Source organism: Eretmochelys imbricata, chromosome 4 (assembly GCF_965152235.1).
Source record: "Eretmochelys imbricata isolate rEreImb1 chromosome 4, rEreImb1.hap1, whole genome shotgun sequence".
Taxonomy (NCBI): domain Eukaryota; kingdom Metazoa; phylum Chordata; order Testudines; family Cheloniidae; genus Eretmochelys; species Eretmochelys imbricata.
Genome location: NC_135575.1, coordinates 127,735,667 through 127,758,135, shown reverse-complemented (window position 1 = coordinate 127,758,135; position 22,469 = coordinate 127,735,667). Strand labels below are relative to the sequence as shown.

Below are 22,469 nucleotides of genomic sequence, written 5' to 3'. Positions count from 1 at the left end.
TTGACTTCAGCGGGGGCAAGATTTCAGCCATAATGGGCGAAGTAGATGAGATGGTTTTTATGTTCAGCTCTATTAATTTGCTGTATTACTAATACAGGTAAGGAATCTTCCTTTTGTGTTTAAAAATGAGATGCCAAATCCAGTCTTCAGTGACCTCTGTGCAGAAATCAAAGTTTGGCCCATGTTTTAAACCTTGACAGTTTCACTTTTAATTAAATCTGTGCATTTAAAAAAAAGAGAGAGAGAGAGAAAGAGAAGTAAAAAACAGTTGTGTTCCAAGCCTTGCTCTGTCAGGAACTCCATGTTCTGCCTTTTTAGGATCATGTTTTTGCAGCTAGATGAGGCTTTGGTACCTATGTTGATGAGAGACAACCAATGATATCTAGTGTCATGTTAGATTAATTACAGCTAAGTATTGCCTCTGACTGTGACTGCCCTATCACAGTCAGAGTTGCAATGATTACTAGCTACTGTGCTTCATTGGTGAAATTTATAGCTGGTAGTGTGGGGGAGAGGAGAGACACAGAGCTCAGAGCTGAGGACTGGGGTGAATACAGCACTGTGCAGGTGACATCATTATTTGACAATTTGTTAAACCACCCACAAGTGTATAGATGAGGGGGCAAATAAATGCCGTTAAGGGTAGCATTTTCAATAGTGACTTGTAGGCTGATAGGAACCCAACTTTCATTAAAACTCAATGGGACTTGTGCTCCTAAACTCCTGTGTCACTTGTGAACATGATCTTAGGCTCCTTAGTTTATTGAGTGGATCTGAAAATTTTGCCCTAAATGTTTACAATCAGGAAAGATACAAGTTAGAGGGGTTGGTTTTCCTTTCCCTTGTTCTTCTCAAAAATCAGTCTCTGCCTGTAGCTGTACAGCGCTTACACTGAGAGTTCAATCCAAAGATTAGGTTTTCTCATTCGTAGTGAGACAGTAAGCTTTATTTAGATATTAATAAACAAACTCGAAACTGGAATTCTAAAACACAACAAAGCCCCCCCCCAGCAGCAGCAACAGTTCAACACCACAGGTCCTAGGGGGGAAAGTATTGTTTAAATCACATCATCTGTGCATTCCAAGTTTCCCTTATATAATTGTTCCAGTGTTTATAGGGGAAGGGATAATGAGAGTAATCTGGGCAGATAGGATATCTTTTTTTTTTTCCTTTTTTCTTTTTAAACTATCTTTAAGTGGCACACGAAGCCAGAACATTTGGCTGTAAAAGTCCCTTTTTACAGTAAAATATCACAAGTATGTCATTTAAAGTAAATGTCCCCCCCCATTTTTTTCTGGAAGAAGAATAGGAAAGTGTCTTGAACAGCTATGCAATGGTTTGAGCCCAAACTGAAACTGTCAGAACTTACCTGATTATGTACACTAGCCTGGATAAATACCGTGGGTAAGCAAATGGGTGAGAGAGTCATGACACTTGTGCGGACTGTGTTGTAATGAATGATATGCTGTCAGGTGAAATTTGACCTAAAATGGAGAGAGGTACAGAGAAGGGCTACTAGGATGATCCGAGGAATGGAAAACTTGTCTTATGAAAGGAGACTCAGGGAGCTTGGCTTGTTTAGCCTAACTAAAAGAAGGCTGAGGGGAGATATGATTGCTCTCTATAAATATATCAGAGGGATAAATACCAGAGAGGGAGAGGAATTATTTAAACTCAGTACCAATGTGGACACAAGAACAAATGGATATAAACTGGCCACTAGGAAATTTAGATTAGAAATTAGACGAAGGTTTCTAACCATCAGAGGAGTGAAGTTTTGGAATAGCCTTCCGAGGGAAGTAGTGGGGGCAAAAGATCTATCTTGCTTTAAGATTAAACTCGATAAGTTTATGGAGGAGATGGTATGATGGGATAACATGGTTTTGGTAATTAAATATTCATGGTAAATAGGCCCAATGGCCTGTGATGGGTTTTAGATGGGGTAAGATCCAAGTTACCTGGGAAAGAATTTTCTGTAGTATCTGGCTGATGAATCTTGCCCATATGCTCAGGGTTTAGCTGATCGCCATATTTGGGGTCGGGAAGGAATTTTCCTCCAGGGCAGATTGGAAGAGGCCCTGGAGGTTTTTCGCCTTCCTCTGTAGCATGGGGCACGGGTCACTTGCTGGAGGATTCTCTGCTCCTTGAGGTCTTTAAACTACAATTTGAGGACTTCAATAGCACAGATATAGGTGTGAGGTTTTTTTTGTAGGAGTGGTGGGTGAAATTCTGTGGCCTGCCTTGTGCAGGAGGTCAGACTAGATGATCATAATGGTCCCTTCTGACCTTAATATCTATGAATCTATGAATCTATGTTTACATACATGTGTGCATACACATACACCCCAATTTTAACACATAACCATTCCACAGTGTTTGCACCCTAAATAACACCACATGGCGCCATGCCTGAGAACAAGGATGTGACCATGAGCCTGATTCTCTTCTCACTCCTCATACTAGCGACATAAAGCAGTTACTCCTCATCCAAGCCCAGATTCAGGAAAGCATCCCTAGTTGGCAAAGCACTTAAGTCCCATTGAAGCCTAAAGCTAAGCATGTGCTAAGTGCTCTGCTGAATAGGAATGAATTTGAGCATGTGCTTAAGTTATTTCTTGAATGGGGCCTTCCAGTGTTCTGAGAGAATACGGCCCAGCGACAGCAAACAAAACTAAAACCAACCGGTCCATTTTCCTGGATTGAGCAAATGCAAAAAGAAAACCGTGGAAACCATAAAAAGTGTATTACTTTTAAAACTCTTCGCAGTTTACTGAGGTGCTATATGTAAGTACATTTAAAATTCATAGGACTCACTGGAGTTAGTCCAGATTTGCAGTTGTATCTGAGAATAGAACTTGGCCCTTGATTGTCAACCCGATGATGTCCCTTTTACATAGCAGATCCAGCATATTGTCAGTTTCAAGGCACACTTTTTTCCTACATGTGAAGTTAAAGAATGATCAGGCTGTATGTACAGTACTGTAACTCAGCCAGTTACATGATAATGGAAGCCAGAGACCCTGGAAATCATTACCCAGATTGAACTCACACATTGGAAGAAACGGTTGGAGACTGTTCTTCAGTATTTGGCACCACGAGTTGATAAAGCTTGTTGTTTTTCTGGCTGTGCATAAAGATTTGCTTAAAATATGCATGTATTAATTTCCCAGTGATTTCACAGCAAAGTACCAAGTGCTGTGTCACGTGCCACTTGGTATAGTCCGCTATGTGGTCCTTACAGAACAAACTGCTGCTACCTCTGGAAGTTCACAAAGTTGTGCAAACAGCAGATTGTGTCACAAACCCAGGCTCCTACTCTGCTGTGGCAAAGAATTATACATATAAATAGTGTTTAAAAATTAAACACTGAGCAGCAGAGGTGTTAGATTATTAGAACTGCCAAATGCCTTCTCCTCCTTGGACAGAGTGAGCTATGCCTTCTTAAAGGTGTGAGCACAGGCAGGCGTTTGGAAACAGAAGTTTGATTTTATTTTTATTTAATGGAAGCAGCACACGTATCCTTGCTACCTCTGATTAATCGTGACTGCATCTGGTTGTGTTCACGCTGGTTTATGGCATCGGGGTTCAGAGTGTTTCCATTTCAGGACGCATCATTGTGCTCAAATACTGGGCTTTGGTTTGGTTTTGTCAGTCTCGTCTTTGTATGGGTTATTTTTAAAATGCTAAAGATAAGGCAAAGTGCTAATATCTTGGAGCTGAATTGCCCCTTCCCTTTGGAGCGTCCCCCACATTATTCTGTTACGGAGCAGGGTTTGTTCTGCTCCTGTGGGAGGAGACAGTGGCTCCAATCTCAGTCCGTAGCAGTGCGGCTCTGCTGGAGTCATGCTACTAAGATCTCCCATGGCCATGGTTGCCTTAAAAGGGATTCCTGGCTATAAGTCTCTCCAGCGCAATCTCCACCAGGTTGGAGGAACGTGATGCACTTCCATGAGGCTGCCCAGTCTCCTGATTCCAGGCAAAACCCTAGTCCAGCAGAGGGGCTTCTGCGGAGTCCAGAATATGGGTTGGATGGCACACTGAGGCCCCTTTCGTGCAGGAGGGAAGGAAGAGCTGCATGTCAGAATTTCCCTCTACATGTGGCTCTGGGGGAGCACAGTCTCTCCTGATCATTAAATTTAATGCTACACTTTAATCCGTTCTGAAATTGCTTAACAAAACCAAACTGCCATCTGGATCAGTTACCACAAAGCTGGGCCTAATCTGCGAACAAAAAGAATTCTGTAGAACACAGGAGGAATTAGCAGGATGCGCCGAGGAATGTTATCCATGTGCCAGTCAGGGGGATTGAAAACTCCTCATTCCAGTCTCCAGCAAGGGATGGTGTTAGCCCAGGATAAACTGTACCCTCGCGATCAATACACAGAGAGTTTAATTATAAATAATGAAGCAGCAGCAAGGAAACTTGCTTGCTCGTCAATTTAAAGATGAATTCAAACAAACTTTGCGAAGTGTGAATATCAGCAATGAGATGGGGCCTGAAACTGCAAAGTCCACATCAGAATTTGAACCCTAGGCTCCTCTGGAATGAGCTTAAGTTCCTAATTATGGAGCTGATCCTGCAGTCCTTTTTGCAAGTCAGATCTGCGGAATCAGACCCGAACGTTGTGGCTGTAGACTGGGTCAGGCAGGGGAATAACACGGCGCTATCACTTCATTTTATCTTCCAGAATTGAAAGGGGTATTTTTCTAGCCGTTCAGGCATGTGTTGAGACCATCCAACAGGGTTGCACAGTTTCAGACAAAAGAAAAACAAGTGTTTAGAAACAAACCTATGTGCCATTGCAGCAGCTTGGAAGACAAGAAATAAAACCCCGTTTAATGGTCTGAAGTTGGATTGATTTATATGCACTACTTTATTTAGTAAAGAAGAGTCTCCTATGTGAAGTGGAAAAAGTTACAGCTAATTTCTGAAAGGCAAAGTCAGCAGTCGGCTTCAGACTGCCACTGCTTATATTTTGTCTCCAGATTCTATTTTGGAATCCTGATAATTGAAACAGTATTTGCCGAGTTGGGTTGCAAACACAAATCTCCATGTAAGCCCTTTTCCTGCTGCTTCAGTCTACAGCGTTATTAAGAAACCATAGAATCTTTGGCTTCCTGGCTGCCATTAGATGCAGGACAGGGTAATTATCTTTTTAAAAGAAAGATTATGTTTGCCTTTTAATTGGAGAAGCACCAGTAAAAGGAGAGGAGTGAACTTGTGCGCTGTTAGTGGGCCACATCCAGGTCACTTTGCTCACTCAAGTCTTCAGTAGTTCTCCTCACGTGAGTAAAGTGAGCAGAAATTAAAGTATAAAATGGTCATGCTCAATCAGTCCTAAGCTAACATAGCTTCGATGGAGGTATTGTTTGGTTTACTGAAGTTCAGGTTTCTGTCTGTTCCTGCAGTCTTGGATCAGTAAAAACGCTGAAGCCGATGCTAACCTAAATCTGTTCAATGTGACAGAACAAGATGAAGGAGAATATCTGTGTAGAGCCAACAATTTCGTAGGCATAGCCGAAAAACCATTTTGGCTCCACATTCGCAAACCAAAACCAGGTAAACTATAGACTCTGTCCCAAGGCCCTAGCAACTGCAAGAATGAGCTTTAACATTTTAAGACGCTAGTGATTAAAATGACTATTCATTTTGTATTAAACCCTGTCAACTGATGCTGAATGGCTTTACCTTATTTCCTTGCTAATTATTTTGAAAGAATTAAATGCCTGTACATCAATTGCAATGGAAAAATTCCCACAATAAAATGACTGTCAAATTTTGCTATCAGCTTTTTCTGCTCGTATTCCTTTCTCTTCCTAACAGCTGAGTGCTGATAACATGATTGCATGCTAATGACCTTTGATGTTCGAAGCTCTAAGAAATCAAATTCACTTGAAGATTTTTGCCCATATTAGTATAGTCAGTAACCAGACTTTTTCCTTTCCAGTAGTTATTCACAATTAACATCGGTATTAGATCATGCAGGCAAACACATAAGTAGAGAACAACAGAGTCCAGTCAGTCCCTGGTTTAACTCTGTTGGTTTACACTCCAGAAGAATTTTGCCTGAGTCTTGAAAATTTTCAACTAATTATAAAGTGGGAGGCAAGTCAGCCAGTCTATCTCCCTGATAATGTAGGAATGTTCCCTAAAGGACGCTTTCTAATGATGATCCAGAATTACATTTTCACATCAAGAGCTGTATTATTAATAGATAAGCTTTTGGTGTTGAAATTGACATTAAAAATGTCCTCCTGATTGAATATTTTTCTTTATTAAGTCACCATTTATCTGGTCAACACTTTACTCTTTCCTCTCTACATCTCTTCTTTCTCTTTTTCTTACAAGCTCTGCTTTTTTCCCCCCACACTCACCCTGCTAACCAACAGTCAGTCCTATTGTGGGGGCAGTTTTTCCTTTTGATGCTTTTGCTTGCATGCTTCATTAGTGGGACAGAGTAAGAGCCTGGTGAAGGGAACCTTTTGCTTTTACTACAGGTTGCAAATGGGAATGAATAAATAAATGTGGAAGATGGGCCACTGAAAACAAACAAAAAAAATCTTCGTCTGCTTTTGAAATTTGCCTGTAAATCCGTGTGGTGTCCTCAAACTTGCTGGGAATGTGGCTTATCCTCTGTTTTTCCTCTTTCTATATATGTGTATTTTTTTTCCTCTGTAGACGGCAGGTGTTAACACAACGGATAAGGAGCTAGAAATTCTGTACTTGCGAAATGTTACTTTTGAGGATGCAGGGGAATATACTTGTCTCGCTGGGAATTCTATTGGGTTTTCACATCATTCTGCTTGGCTGACGGTTCTACCAGGTATTTCCTTCTGCGCTGTCCCCTTTCTTTCCTCTTGGTGATGCTTCAGTGTTCACTTTAGAAATGCCAAGTTTCTGCAAACTCTGCATTACATGGAGCAGTGAGTTTTGATCTTTAGTCGACTTCTCTGCAGAAAGAACTCTCCTCTCCAGTTTGCTGTGCAGATCTCTAATCCAAACTGTGGTTGCATGTTAAATACTGACATGTTTCATGTGTTATCTGAGGCTCACAAAGCACTTTACAGATGATAATGATCTGAACATCTCAAGATCCCATTGATTTAGGCATGGAGTATTATTCATACTTCAAGATAATTTCTCAGCCTGCTCATCTATAAATGGAAGATCACCGTGAGAGTCACTTGTAGAGATGGAGGTACAGAACCCAGGAGTCCTGGCTCCCAGGCACTGCTGGGCTGCTTTTCAGAGATACTAATGCTCTGAGCACCAACTGAAGGGAATGGAAGCTATGTAGGCTCTGAAAATGGAGGCCGAGATGACCACATCTTGTGCTCATTCAATGTGCAAGAGTTACATTGGCATAGGACAAGTTCAGAACATGCACTAGAGAGATCTGCACTGCTGATGAGAGAGCCTGCACTATCCCACGCCCTGAAAGCTGGCCTTGTGTTAAAATGCATGAACGCCTCGTGTGTGGGCTGGGCTGCTTGGGGAAGGTGCAGTCCTTCCTCGGGCAGCATCCCCCCTGAAGCTGATGGGGGTTCTGCCCCAGAACAGTTGCAGAAGCAGACCCAAATTCAGCCTTTTCTTTTTATGTAATACTCATTTTAATAGTCCATTGAATGGGCAGCAAATTTTATTCTCTCAAATTCCCTGGTTATAAAACACGTTTTGAGCCTCCCTACCACCACCACTGTTGGTAGCCCGTGCGAATGGACGTGCCCCAGAACATTTTTCTGAACCAGAAACTTTGGCATTTCTAAACCCTGACGTTAACTGAATTGGTGATTTTTTTTTCATGTTAATTGCCATTTTTAGGGGTCAGAGTATCTCCTCAAAGACGAGCCTTGAGGCAAGTGGGATCTGCTGGTTCTTCTCTCTGAAATGGCTGGTGTCTGATTCTGTTTCCGCTTCTGCCATCCCCTTGATTAAAAAACGTTTCTATTGGTTTACGTTCGGAGGTTTATATTATTATAAGAATCTGCCTAGATCGTATCATCAAATTGTTGCATTGGTTTTAAAATGTATGAACTCATAACATTAAAAAAGAGAGAGAGAGGAAACAAGCCCAGCTAAAGTGGAACTTTATAGTGAACTCGGATGCAAGGAAGTTCCAGGTGCAGCAAACTGGGATGTGGGCTCCAGACTGCACCAACGATTAGAGAGATGCAGATTGTAGTCAGTCTGCGGTGACTAGGGTGACCAGACAGCAAGTGTGAAAAATCAGGACAAGGGGTGGGGAGTAATAGGCGCCTATCTAAGATAGAGATCCCAAAATCGGGACTGTCCCTATAAAATCGGGACATCTGGTCACCATAGCAGTGACCCTTCCACTTTCAGCAAAGGGAGAAAAGGGGATCAGAGACTTCAGAGCTATGAACCTTGGGGCTGTGATCAAACGCAGCAGAACCATCCCAACAGTATTTCATAGCATCTATACTCCTGGCCCTTTGGGTATAGGGCCTGATCCAGTGGGGTCCCTCAACTGCTTCTGACTTCACTGGGGGTTAGCAGAGCTCTGCTCCTGCCAGGGTCAGTCCCTGTACAAAGGTTCTCTGCTCATCCGGTAAGCTGGCTCACAGCCATGTAGCTTGCCGCACAGTGTATATGTAGACGATAGCCATGCCCTGTTTATGGGTAGAACCCCCGTTTTTTGCATTGCCACATTCCTTCAAGGACACAGCCACTGAGAGCCTGATCCAAAGTCCAATAAAGTCAGTGGAAAGACTCCCATTGAAATCAATAGGCTTTGGGGTGGAGCTTGAGTGGTTCCATATCCCCTTTTCCCATGAAGAAGTAGAGTTCCCCCATGAGTTTTCTTCACTACTGCGCCCACAAGTACAGCTGCCTGGCTGCTTTCAAGTCACGTGCACCCAGCTCAGCATTTAGCCCACAGTGAAGTGACGGTGTGAAAGAAAATAGTGATTTCACTATAAGGCGTTCCACTGCTGATTAAAGAACCATTGGGCATCCTCTTTCTGTTAGTATGATTTTGGTTTTGCTTTGCCCCCTTGTAAATTCAGAAGTGCCTGGACTGAAGGGAGCAGATGGGGAATCAGTCTTGATTTGTGCTTTGCTTGAGGAGGGGTTGCAGAATTGAGCTCTGAGTGCATAATGCTAATTATGTTATAGCCATCAAAATGATTGGGCTCATTACTGTTCAATGGGCCTACGGGAAGTTCTGACCTTCTGGAATCCTGAGGTGGGATTTTTGCTAAAATAATTGGGATAATCTGTCCTTTTACTTGTCCAAACAAAATATGTACATTATGAATTATAATATATTAATGTATAATTAAGCCAAGTTTCCCAGTTATCCTCACCCAAGTATCACATTTTTAACCTCACTGTACTTTGGAGACAGGTGTGATTCAGGTGGGATAAACTGAAATCTTAGCTTGAGTTGTCATATTAATCCCTTGTCTGGGGCACATCTGTTGCCAGCATTGGGTTCAAAACCAATGAGTGAAATAGAGGAAGGGCCCAATCCTGCATTGTTTGCAAAAGCAAAACACCCATTGTAGGCATTCAGAGCTCTGGGTTTGGGGGGGCTCCTGGGTCAAGCCCAATGGGGTTACGCATATACAAAGATGTGTCCAACCTAGGCCTGATCCAACTCCCACTGAGGTCAACGGGAGGATTCCCATTGGTGACAGTGAGCTTTTGCTCAGGTCCTACCTGAATTTCTCACACTGCATGTGTACATGTTGGCTGCTGTCGCCTGTCCTCGCTCCTCACTTCTCTCTCTTGTTACTCTACAGAGCTAGTGGAGATGGATGATTCTGGCTCCGTTTATGCTGGCATCCTCAGCTATGGGACTGGCTTTGTTCTCTTCATCCTGGTGGTTGTCGTCGTGATTATCTGTAGGATGAAAATGCCCAACAAAAAAGCCATGAACACCCCCACTGTACAGAAAGTCTCCAAATTTCCTCTCAAGAGACAGGTAACAGAAAGTAGATACAAGATTCCTATCCCCCCTATAGTCCCAGCCTACCTTTACATTTCATTTCTATGTTAGGAATCTGACCCTGTGTTTCTTACTCAGGCAAAAATCCCATTAATGTCAGCAGGGCCTTTGCCTGAATAAGGGTCAGGCCCCGTGTCTCAGTTTGTTTCACTTATTCATTTATTTTTTTCAGTGAAAACGTAGTGTGTGCCAGTTAACTCTTTTTAGTTTGCAATTATTGTTTGTCAGAGGCCAGCAATTCCACAGAGACCTGTGCTTACCTAGTAAACAGACCTTTAAACCAGCCCTGCTGGCCACATGTAACATCATCCTGGGGAAAATTGACCTTCCAGAGAATAATCTACCATCCTGCTCCCCTAGCCAGCGTGAAGGGGAGGAGTGGGAGAAGTGTATTCTTGGACGTGTTCCCACTGAAGTCGCTACCAAAACTTCCACTGATTTCTGTGGGTCCAGGATTGGGCCTTCTTTCTGCAAGGGACAATGATGGCACTCTGTACAATAAAAATCCCATCCAGTCATGCATCAGTGACTGGCACTGCAGAGCAGTAAACATAGGAATTAAAAAGGACTGCAAACCCTGCTGATTCAGCCTCTCTGGCTGTAAACTGTTGGCTTTTAAGGACTGGGAATGGAAAGCTGGGACTGACTACATGGACACAAACACACCCCATGTATATGGGCCAGAACTTCAGCTGGTATAAACTGATGTAGCTGGTGTAAATCAATGGAGTCCTGGGTTCAGTGAGGCCACTCTGGTTTACACTGGCTAAGGATCTGGCTTTGCATGTCTAGATATATACACTCCTATAATGTGAGACTGATCCTTTTAATTTCTAGGTTACAATTTATTGTAAGTCTTCAATAAACAAAGATTAGTTCAAACTGATTTTCTTGGCTGGTTCCTTTTCAGGCACATTTGCAGGTATCTGACACAGAGGCAGTTGGCAATAACATTTTATTTGCTCTATTCAAGCAGGTGTCATTGGAGTCTAACTCTTCCATGAATTCCAATACCCCGCTGGTCAGAATCACCCGCCTCTCATCCAGCGATGGGCCAATGCTAGCGAATGTCTCGGAGCTCGAACTGCCTGCTGATCCCAAGTGGGAATTAACGAGATCTCGGTGAGTCAAACCCACACGCTGAATATACGTGTCGCTCTTCTGTCTTCATTCCACTTCTCAGCACAATCACACATATTAATTCATTTGTTTGTGTCTGTCACTTCAGCCTGACTCTGGGGAAACCTCTGGGTGAAGGTTGTTTTGGTCAAGTGGTGATGGCAGAAGCGATTGGGATCGATAAGGACAAACCAAACAAGGCCATCACTGTAGCTGTCAAGATGTTAAAAGGTACAGAGAACAGCACCATGAAGGAATGGCAGGAGGTGGGGCTGTTAGAGAGGCATTTGCCCTTGGCATTAATCTTGGTTTGGGGTTTGTTTTTTATTTTAAAAATATGACTACATAAGAAGAGCAAACCTAAGGCCAAATTCTCCCTTTGGCTTCCATAACTGATGCTTGTTTCCACAGGTTCATGTTAGGGTGGGTCACAGGAAGTGATAAGTGTTACGTTAAGGATAGCTAAGTGGATACAGCATTGGGCTTGGCCACAGGAGACCTGGGTTCAGTTCCTAACTCAGCCCCAAATTTCCTGTATGACGTTGGACAAGTCACTTTATCTACCCTTTATCTGAGCACCCTGCCTTTAAAATAGGGATAATGCTTCCCTATCTCCCAGGGATATTGAGTATAAAATCCATTCAGGATTGTAAAGTGCTCATCTACTTGGGGGATGAGGGCCATATAAGCACTTCAATAGATCTTCATATCAAATTGAACCCTTGCCAAGCTCCCTGAGGTTACATCTCAACAGTTTAAGAGGAGGCAAAACAATGAGGTTGGTTGGGCTCCTCCAGATTCTCCTCTTTTCCCTGCCTAAAGCACAGAATCTGCAGTAACTTGACTAGTTTTCCCTTCCATGCTGTGGAAAACATCTGGAGGGGAGTGGCATGGCTAAGCTAAAGCAAGGAGTGCTGAGGTTCTGCACCGTGTTAATACTAGCACCAGCTGAAACGTTTTTCTAATGAAAAATTTTTCCGTGAGAAAGTGGGGTTTGACAAAACCTCGTCAGTCAATTTTGATGAAACTTTTTTTGATGGGGAACATTTCAATATTGCCAAACTGAAACATTTTGATGTTTTGTGTTTTGGTTTCATTTTGGAAACTGAATTATTCGGGGGGCTTTTACCATATTTCCATTCTTTGTAACTGTTTTTTCTAACTGGAGAAAGTTGGAAACAGTAAAAGGTATGAAAATTGTTTTTCACCCATTTTATCACATCTTTTACCTGCCCCTGATTCTTTCCAGTACGAAAAAAAATGGGGGAAAGTTTGTATGTATGTATGTATGTATGTAAAAAGGAGGGGTAGAGTGGAGGTGAAGCCCCAAAAATCCTAAAACAGAAATCGACAACCCAATTTTTTTTTCCAGTTTCTAAACATCCAAACAAAACACACAATGTTTTATTTCCCTATCAACATTTTTCAGAACTTTTTGTTTGGCAACAAGTTTTGATGTTTCAAGTTTTCACCCCGATTTGGGACACTGGAATAAATTGCCTAGGGAGGTGGTGGAATCTCCATCATTGGGGATTTTTAAGAGTAGGACAAACACCTGTCAGGGATGGTCTAGATAATACTTAGTCCTGCCCTGAGTGCAGGGGACTGGACTAGATGACCTCTTGAGGTCCCTTCCAGTTCTGTGATTCTATGATTAACATTTCCCACAGGATAAAAATTTCATTTCCTGACCAGCTTTCATAAATGCTCAGCTGGTCAGATGGCCAGCCTCCATTCACTGAGTGTATAACATATTGTATAGTACTAATGCACTCTTGTTATGCTTTTACTTTCTAGACTGTAAGAAATGCCTATTCCCTTCCTAACCGTTTCTTTCTCCGCCCCCCCCACCCCCACCCCACCCCGTCTTCTCCAGATGACGCTACTGACAAGGACCTTTCTGACCTGGTGTCCGAAATGGAAATGATGAAAATGATTGGGAAACACAAAAATATCATTAACCTCCTAGGCGCCTGCACACAGGATGGTATGTTTCGGAGAAAGCTTTGTGCTACCTCGTACTTCATGATTTCAGTGGTAAACAGTCCCATTCTGCTCTGTGGTGTACATCGTACTAGCTCAGCCTTGTGTGCACCCAGTTGCTCTTCCATACCTCTACTGCAGGTTCCTGGCCCAGCAAGCATCGGGGATTCCCCCCTGTGATGTAATATTGTGCTCCTGGAGCCTCTTATTTAGGTTGTGTCGAGGCCAGGAGGATTTTACCCTTTCCTCATGCATCTGAATTGGCCACAAGATTAATTGTGTGCACAGACATAACTAACTGTGCTTTGCTCAGTGAGAAGTTGGGTGGCTTTTTGATATTGGAGCAAATATATGGTGTTAGGAAGGTCTCTACTTGTTATCAATACTGGTTCTTATTTTGTTTTTCAAATGCTTTTCCTTAGTGTCCTTCTCCTTTTTTTGGGGGGGGGGAAAAATGGAGCTGGAAGCGGAGAGATTTGGTGGTTTGACTGTCATTTATTATTATTTACTCACTGAATGCCCAAAATATGCTGGGCAAGATTCGTGATTAGAGCTCTGGCTTTGAGTCCCAACTCTGTGGGTTTAGGCAAGTCACATAATACCATCTATGTCTAAGCCTCCCCAGCCATCAAACAGAAAGGATAATGCTCACCCACAGGGCAGTTAGGCGGGTGAGTTAATGTTTGTGAACGGCTCTGAAGAGATGTGTTTGTCAGAGGCCACTTGGCTAGGGAACCTGACTGGAAGTCAAGAGATCTGAGTGCTATTCCTGTCTAACTTTCTGAAGTACTTTGGTGGCCATCAATACTATAGTATCTGAGCACCTCATGGTCTTTAATTCATTTATCCCCAGAACCTCTGTGGTAGGGAAGTTCACAGATGGGGAACTGAGGCACAGAGACAAAGTGACTCTCCCAGGGTCACACAGGAACTTTGTGGCAGAGCTGGGGCTTGAATTTGCATTTACTAGGCTAGTGTTCTAACCACTGGCCCAGCCTTCCTGTTCAATGCTACATTTGCTGCTGATTTGTCATGTGACTTTGTGTAACATCACCTGACCACCTCATTCCCTTTCAGTAAAATGAGGCTAGTGACACTCACTCCGTTTTGCAAGGCGCTTTGTAATTATGATATAACAGCCAGCTTGTGACTGTTCTTTGTTGGCAGGCCCACTTTACGTTCTGGTAGAATATGCGTCAAAAGGGAACTTGCGGGAATATCTCAGGGCTCGTCGGCCACCCGGCATGGACTATTCATTCGACACCTGCAAGCTGCCAGAAGAGCAGTTAACATTTAAAGATTTAGTCTCGTGCGCCTACCAGGTGGCCCGTGGCATGGAGTATTTGGCATCTCAGAAAGTGAGTTGAGAGACTTGGAGTCTGTTGTTTATAAGATACGTAAATATACATGTCGTGCCATAGGTGTGCAAAGTGCATTGCTGGCAAATAAATGACTGGGTTCTGCCTTTAAGAGTCTACAAGTACAGGAGTTATTTTTTCAGTAAGAAATGCATTGCTACTTGCAAAGCAGCTCTGTTTAGGGACCTAGAAGTCCATTTGTGTATTATCACATCATAGAATTATAGGATATCAGGGCTGGAAGGGACCTCAGGAGGTCATCTAGTCCAGCCCCCTGCTCAAAGGGACCAATCCTGCAGGACCAATCCCCAATTTTTGCCCCAGATCCCTAAATGGCCCCCTCAAGGATTGAACTCACAACACTGGGTTTAGCAGGCCAATGGTCAAACCACTGAGCTATCTCCCCCCCACCCCCCGTCCCATTTATGAGCGACTTAGCTGGGTGCCACTTTGCTGTGATCAACAATCCACCAGTAAGTGTCTGAACACTGTGGCAATACGTGGACACTGCAGAGTCCGTATGAAAGGCAGACCTCAGTTGCATGTTTTCAGTGAGCAGATACAAAGGTCACACAACAGAAACATCTAAATACAGAGGTAATTGACTTTCAGATGTCCAATCCTCAGTCAGTCTCAGGCACTATCCACGGTCAGATTTAGAGCCATGCTGAGCTGTACACTGCATCTTGGTGGCGTCAGCATGACAGCAAAATTGAAAGTCACTTTGAGAGGTAATCTCATCTCAGACAATAGAATCAGGAGCCTCTGTGGCCCCTTTTCAGTAATGCTGAAAGTGCAGAGCATCAAGGCCGAGGCAGAGACGCAGCCTGTGCCAAATGTTCGTTTGTTAGAAGAGCAGTATCTCTGTTAAGTTACCAGGTGATCATAGACTCCCTTGGAGTTGCCCAGCGAAGGATTTGGCCCATTCATAACAAGACCTGACACTTAGAGCTATCCATGGGCTCCAAAAGAGCTTTACAAACATTGGACCTGACACTATTCTCACACTTGCGTCACTGGAGTTACTCCTGATTTACACTGATGTAAGCAGTTGGACAGTCAGGCTCATTTTACAGATGGGGAAACTGGGCCATTAGTTTATACACAGTGAGTCAGTCGTACAGCAGGGAATCAAATCTTAGTGTCTTGATTCCCGTTGCCTTACTGTAAGTAAACCATAAGCCCACACTCTGCTACCTGGTGGTGGCAGCTTGGTGTACAGCCCTGGGATCTCTCTGCTCTCCCGTGTAGGAGAAGGGGCCGGTCTCCAGTCCGAGTGTCCCATCCTGAGAGAGCAGATGAAGAAGCCGTCTTGCCACTGGAGGCGAGTGTGTGTGTTAGATGTTGCTAAGAAGCAGTTTGTCTGAGACCGCATGTGGCAGCGATGACCTAAAGGGCGAAGAATTAAATGGTGCAGCTTTATTGGCTTTCAAGTAAATGAAACAGCACTTCATAAACCACGAATCGTAAGCAGCTTAACGAGCCCATATTTATCTCTGTGCTCACCTTTCGCAGTGCATTCATCGAGACTTGGCAGCCAGGAACGTGTTAGTCACTGAAGACAATGTGATGAAAATAGCCGATTTTGGCCTAGCCAGAGATGTTCACAACATCGACTATTACAAGAAAACAACCAATGTGAGTATGCAGCTGCCAAGTGCATGGGAGTTCCCAGTGGTGGAGGAGTCAGCAGCACATGCTCATGGTCCACACCTTCTTTTTAAACAAATTACTGCATTGAGAAAAACAGTTTGGCCCTGATCCAGCAATTGGTAGCAGACAGGCAGGCCCCCTGCACTCACAAGGAGCCCCGTTGAGATCAGTGTAGTGCTGCCTAGACACTGCAGTCCACCCATGCACTGTCAGTTGCAGGATTTGGTGCCTTCGTGGCATTTTATTACAGTAATTTCTAGTAGTGATGGGATCCATTACGCATCATGAGCTTTGACAAAGTGAAACTCACTTTATACTGAAGGAGAAAACAAGCCACCTTGGTTGTTCCTATTCACTGCAGCTGTGGTTATACTGACCCTGCACTGCTCATATTCATAGCTTTCCAGTACCTCTCACTTCAAGGGACATAACTCATTCTAGTACTAAAGTTAGCTGCATTTCACACACATCCCTCGCGCTTATAGCTGAAAAGTATTTGCATCAGATACAAAGAATCTTAAGGCTGAGGCTCTAGAAGGAGTTATTTACACTACAGGAGTTAATCTTGCAGCATTTTAAGTTTCCTTGGGAATCATTTTCATATAACCCTCATTTTGGGTCTTTGTCACACATTGCATTCCGCCTTTGTGCCCCTGGCAGGGTGAGAGGGATAGTCCTGTTGAAATGACAGAAACACCCTATTTGATTTCAGCGGGACCATAGTGAAGCCATTGGGTGAATCCACTCTGTGCATTTCCCCCTATAGTTCAGACTAAGCAGCATTTTTGCATTGAGTGAAATGGTCTCTTCAAGCCAGCGAGGCCCATGTGTGTTGGTCCCACTCTATTTTGAAAAGGTCCAGCCCCACAGCTGCCTTTGTACACGATGGATGCTGTTTTTCATACAGAGATTTAGATGCCTCAATACATTAAACCTGCCTTGGCAGTGAAATGCAGCATGCAAGAGGGAGGGTGTTTATAACACACATAGTCAGTGAAGACCGGAGATCAAATGTTATAATCTGTTTACATGTGGCCACTACTGCCTGCACAGTGATCAGGGAAGCAGATGTGGTTGCTAATGAAAACGTTTCAAACTGGATTAGAATAGAAGATTCAGATGGTGCCGTTGTGGCTGAGTGAATATGCTGATGGAACATTCCCTTTGTCTTCTTAATTACAGGGTCGGCTGCCTGTGAAATGGATGGCTCCAGAAGCATTGTTTGACCGGGTCTACACTCACCAGAGTGATGTGTAAGCATTACCCACATTAAAAAAAAAATTGAAATAAAAGCAAAACAAAATACCGGAGGATCAGAAAGACAAATGTGCTGCTAAGCACAAATGGGACTCTGAACTCTGGGCTCAGTGCTGGTGAAGACTGATTGCAAAAAAACAAAGCTCTTCGCTCGACCATAAGCTTTGTAATTGACTCTGAAATACAGTTCTGTATGTGCGACATTACTCTGCCCTCAGATAGCAGCTTTCATCCAAAGATCTCCAAGCTCTTGAGCTAAGCCTCTTAGTACGTATATAAACATAGGCAAGTGTTTCATACTCCCTTTGTAGATGGGCAGACTGAATCGCAGAAAGGCTTGATCTTGCAGTCTTTGCTCAAGCAGAATTACCATTGACTTCAATCTGGACGCTCACACTTAGCTACAGTAGGAGGCTCAGACCCTATATGACATGCTCAGAGTTACTGGAGCTGGTCAGACAATAATTCATTAAATACAAAAAGAAAAGGAGTACTTGTGGCACCTTAGAGACTAACCAATTTATTTGAGCATGAGCTTTCGTGAGCTACAGCTCACCTCACGAAAGCTCATGCTCAAATAAATTGGTTAGTCTCTAAGGTGCCACAAGTACTCCTTTTCTTTTTGCGAATACAGACTAACACGGCTGTTACTCTGAAACCTGTCATTAAATACATTATCTGATCAATTTTGCTATTTTGGGGTCAACTAATTTATTGTACAAAACCATGTTTACTTTAACCTAGCTAGTTTTAATGGCTGTACACTGTAAGAAAACAGCATAACTGGAATGAAGAACAGAACAGGCTGTTAAACTGTTTCGGGTCATGGCTGAACTCAGGGCTATCCACTTTAATTTATATGAAAGCTGAAATTGCCCAGCTAAGCATGATGGCTATTTTATTTTTTAATAGTGGGCTCCTTGCACCAGTTTAGCAGAAAATCTGTGGGACTGCCAAATACGGCTGTTTCTCTGCTTAGCTGCAGACAAATTTGTATTCTCTCTGTCTGTCAATTTCACCTGCTGTAGCTTGGGTGATCTGAAATCATAGTTTCAGCACGTAGGTAATGCAGCAATGGACACGTCCGTTTACCTACATTAGAGAGAGAGCTAATCTCTCTTTTTCAAAATCTCTTTTGCCTCCTTAATTTTCTTTTTTTAAAAGAGGGCATTTAAATGTGGCACAGCTGCTGTGCTAGGGCATGTAACATTAGACCTTCTGCTGATTTTTTGTAGGCAGTGTTTCTTCCAGTCTGGCCAGTGAAATAAGGGTTGTAACAAGCAAGTTTTGATATCAGCTTGCACAGTGGCCTGTGGTTCCTAGCCTGCAATTCAGTGAAGCTGTGCATGAATAATTTGATTTGTTCCATTCAGTGGAGCTGGTGGAAGACCTAACAAAGAGCCAGGGGTAATAAATGGGCTGTCACCTATCTGATTAAATGCTCATTTCAGTTTCAGACATGGTGCCTGGGATTTCTTTGCTATTGAGTTGGATCAGCAGAGATCTCCAAGTAACTAGTAAAAATGGCCTAGGCAATTAGTCATGCTATTGATGGCTGTGTTAGCTATGCATGGCTGCACCGAAAGAAAGCAAAAAACAAACAAACTAAAAAACCTCATTGAATTTTAAACACCTTTCTTTGGCTCCCAGCTGGTCTTTTGGAGTGCTGCTTTGGGAGATCTTTACTTTGGGTGGGTCTCCCTATCCGGGAATTCCAGTCGAGGAACTCTTCAAACTCTTAAAAGAAGGCCATCGGATGGACAAACCAGCAAACTGCACTCATGACCTGTAAGTGAGAACATGGGAAGGAGTAGCCTTACGGCTTCATTTCTAGAAACCTTGACTGATGCAGGAGTTTATTTTCCTTCTTAATTCAGTTTTTCCAGGCCCCTTTCCAGTGTGTGTATAAATATCGCTGCCCATTCCCTTGTCTGACCCCCACTTGCTACTATTGAGCTGGCCCTGCTGTGCGATTGTCCAGCTGGCTCCAGATAGACTTACCGTGCCTGATGCCTTTAGGCTCATTATGTCACTGACAGACAAAATATGCAGCTACACTTGCTATGCTTGGTCGATTCATGTCAACCCATGCCCAGCTCAGGTCTGTGGATTTGCCTAGTGAGACTCAAGCATAAGCAGACTAAGCGATTGCTTAGGGCCCTGAGCAATATGTGTTGGGGGGAGGATAGTCCTGCTTAGAGCCCCCAATGGGCTAGTACCGCGTCTGGTGACTTACCGACTTACCCTTTGAATACGGCTTTTCCTGCCTGATGTATTTGTCTGATTGCGGCACTACCCCAGAAACAAGGGTTTATATTTCATGTGACCCCTGTAATAAGGAACTTTGAGAGATTGCTCTTCAGAGCCTCTTTCCGTTCAATATACAGTTGCCTATATAAAGAGGGCCAAATTCTGTCGTTTGGTAGAGTTAAGTGAGGTGTAAGTCAGGAGAGGGTTTGGCCCACCCAGATGACAGTGACAAGTAGTAATTGGGACATAAGCTCTTCTGTCTGGTCCCAGCACATTGGTCACTGTGTAGATGAGAAACGATTTCTGTGGTCCTGAGACCATTGCTAGGAGGCGGGTTCTGAGCCTCAGAAAATGGCATCATTATGTTTAGTTTCCTTCCTTATTGTTTCAGCTTCAGTAATGCCCTAAACAAATGTGAATTAAGTAACATTTAATTGCCTGTGTCTAACTCCAGTCAGTACGCTGGGACTGAGGCAGGACAAATCACTATGCAGTGAGAGTCGTGTTAGCAATACTCCATTTTAAGCCTGTTGTCTCGCCATTCCCTGCTGTTGTCTTTTAACTCTTCCCTGGTCCAGTTAGCTTTGCCTACTCCACACTGTGGACACACCAGACCTGCTGTAGGCATAGCTTTCCCTGCCGTATGTTGGATTTAAAAGCAGACTAATCTGTATGAAATTAGTATGTGCTTATGTTTCATAAGTGCTGCATCTCTGTGGGAGGAATCCTTCTCCTGTAAACATCATTGGTTACTGAACAGGGGAGAGGGCACTCAAGACCAGTAGGGCCTGTTGAGTGTCCTCTTGCTCCCAGCAAAGCTCCTTATCATTGTTTACCATGCAAACCAGATTTCGGACTAGGACATTAGGGGTTTCTGTTTGGATAATCCAATGGCTTCCTCTTCAAATGTGATCATTTATGGCCAGCTTTGTGATTTGTAGGTTGCCTACGTTTTGTAAAGGGGTGTGCGTGCATGTCAAAGAAATCAGTGTGAATTTCCTCCTCCTCGTTATCCTTTTGGGGCCTCCAGTCCTGCTGCCAAGACCATGAATGCTGGGGCTACGTAGAGCTCCGAGCCACTGGCAGCCTTAGGCCTCTGCTCCTGATGCCTGTTGCCAAGGACCATGTGATAAGACAGCTACAGTAGTAAAGCTGCTGATAGACCCAGCTGCCTTTCTCGGTACTCCGTAGCCTGGGCTATCCCTCCTTCTCTACACCCAGTTTCCATACCTGCCCTTCTTGGGCTCCGGCACTGCAGGCTGGAGAGGTTTCCCTAGGGAATCCCCTTTCTTTACTTCTGCTGCAGGCATACCAGCTGGGTTGTGTTATGCCCTGCAGCAATTCACTGACTGGTGGCCATGTCTGGGCTGGGCAGTGGGTGCAGGCACAGAAGGCGATGCATGTCTCACTTTGCTTAGGGCGATGCAAAGGAGTGGGGGCTGGCTCTGCCCCAGCAGTTGCTTGGGCCGAAGCCTGGCTGTGCTGGGCCATGTGTATCTGCACACATACTCTTATCTCTCCCCCCACACCCCTACCCAATCACAGGGAAGACCTCTTGCTCTTTGTTCTCCTCAGGTACATGATCATGAGGGAGTGCTGGCATGCAGTCCCATCGCAACGGCCAACCTTTAAGCAGCTAGTGGAAGACTTGGATAGGGTCCTTACTGTAACATCAACTGATGTAAGTGTTTCTCTCTGGTTAAAGGTCAGTCCTGAACAGAGATGGGCCTGAACCAGAACCCTGCAGTTGATCTCCCTTGAGCTCTGGAGGTGGTTTGAAATTCAGACCTGGTCCCTATCTTTATGATGGACTAAGCCAAAATCCCAGAGCCCAAAACGCTCATGCTTCAGGGGTGTTCAAAACCCGGCTCTGGCATTTCCAGATCTAATCCTAATGCTTGTGGTAACTGCAGCATCATTAGCTATCTCTTCTCCACAACCCTCGACCACATAACCTTGTGACTTTTCTCCTTGCAGGAGTACCTTGACCTCTCCGTGCCATTCGAGCAGTATTCCCCCGCCTGCCAGGACACACACAGCACCTGCTCTTCGGGAGACGATTCCGTGTTTGCCCACGACCTTCTGCCAGATGAGCCATGTCTTCCCAAACACCAGCAGTGCAATGGTGTCATCAGGACATGACTCGAAAAACACAGACGGACCATGGAAAAAAAACTCACGAATGTAGGCTTGGGGGAGGCCGAGGACAAACCGTAGTGAAGGATCTTTGAATGAAACTGCTTGGTAATTCAAGAAGTTTTTTGTTGAGCCGTAGAAGGGTTGTGGGGGTTTGGGTTTATTTTTTTTCCCATTTTGCTGTATAAGAAGTCAAAAAGCACTGTTTGGCCTGAAGGAACTAATCTCTTGCCAAGATGATTATTATATATATATATTTCAAAAAAAAAAAAAAAAAAAAGTTAAATCTAGGGGTGCTGATCTCTGGACCTCCGGTAATGTATTATCGAGTGCCAGAGTTGCCATTCTGTGCCTGCAATACAAAGAAGAGGAAAAAAAAATCTTCCTTTTTCTGGGGAAAAGTGTAAAGAATCTAGAAATTCTTTGCTTATGCAATCTGTACATGAACCTTTTTGGTGAAGCTGAAAAGCCACATTGCCTGCAGGGATTAATATATTTATATAAATAGCTGTATTTTTGTTGGTTGGGTTTTTTATAGTCGCTTGATCATTACCCAGCTACTTAGAATTCCCCTCCCTCCCTCCCCCCCAATTCCTTTTTTTTGACATAGTCAAAATCTCAAAGGAGTTATTGGTTTGGTAGCAAACAGCAGTTTGACTGTAACAGATCATAACCCACTCTTGCACTAGGGTTGCGGGTGACTGGTGTATATACAGAAGAGTCGGAACATTCCAAACGGAAG

At 43.8% G+C, this 22,469-nt stretch overlaps 1 protein-coding gene across 1 annotated transcript in view; it reads left to right on the top strand.

The window, feature by feature from the left end:
- Positions 1-21,733, top strand: part of FGFR3 (fibroblast growth factor receptor 3) — a 73,516-nt gene extending 51,783 nt beyond the window's left edge. The window contains exons 7-17 of the mRNA XM_077814674.1: positions 5,410-5,560; positions 9,766-9,952; positions 10,947-11,093; positions 11,200-11,321; positions 12,967-13,077; positions 14,241-14,431; positions 15,947-16,069; positions 17,267-17,337; positions 18,992-19,129; positions 21,167-21,272; positions 21,569-21,733. Coding sequence (XP_077670800.1) covers positions 5,410-5,560; positions 9,766-9,952; positions 10,947-11,093; positions 11,200-11,321; positions 12,967-13,077; positions 14,241-14,431; positions 15,947-16,069; positions 17,267-17,337; positions 18,992-19,129; positions 21,167-21,272; positions 21,569-21,733 — 1,512 coding nt within the window. The remainder of the gene's footprint in view (positions 1-5,409; positions 5,561-9,765; positions 9,953-10,946; positions 11,094-11,199; positions 11,322-12,966; positions 13,078-14,240; positions 14,432-15,946; positions 16,070-17,266; positions 17,338-18,991; positions 19,130-21,166; positions 21,273-21,568) is intronic.
- Positions 21,734-22,469: the final 736 nt, after the last annotated feature.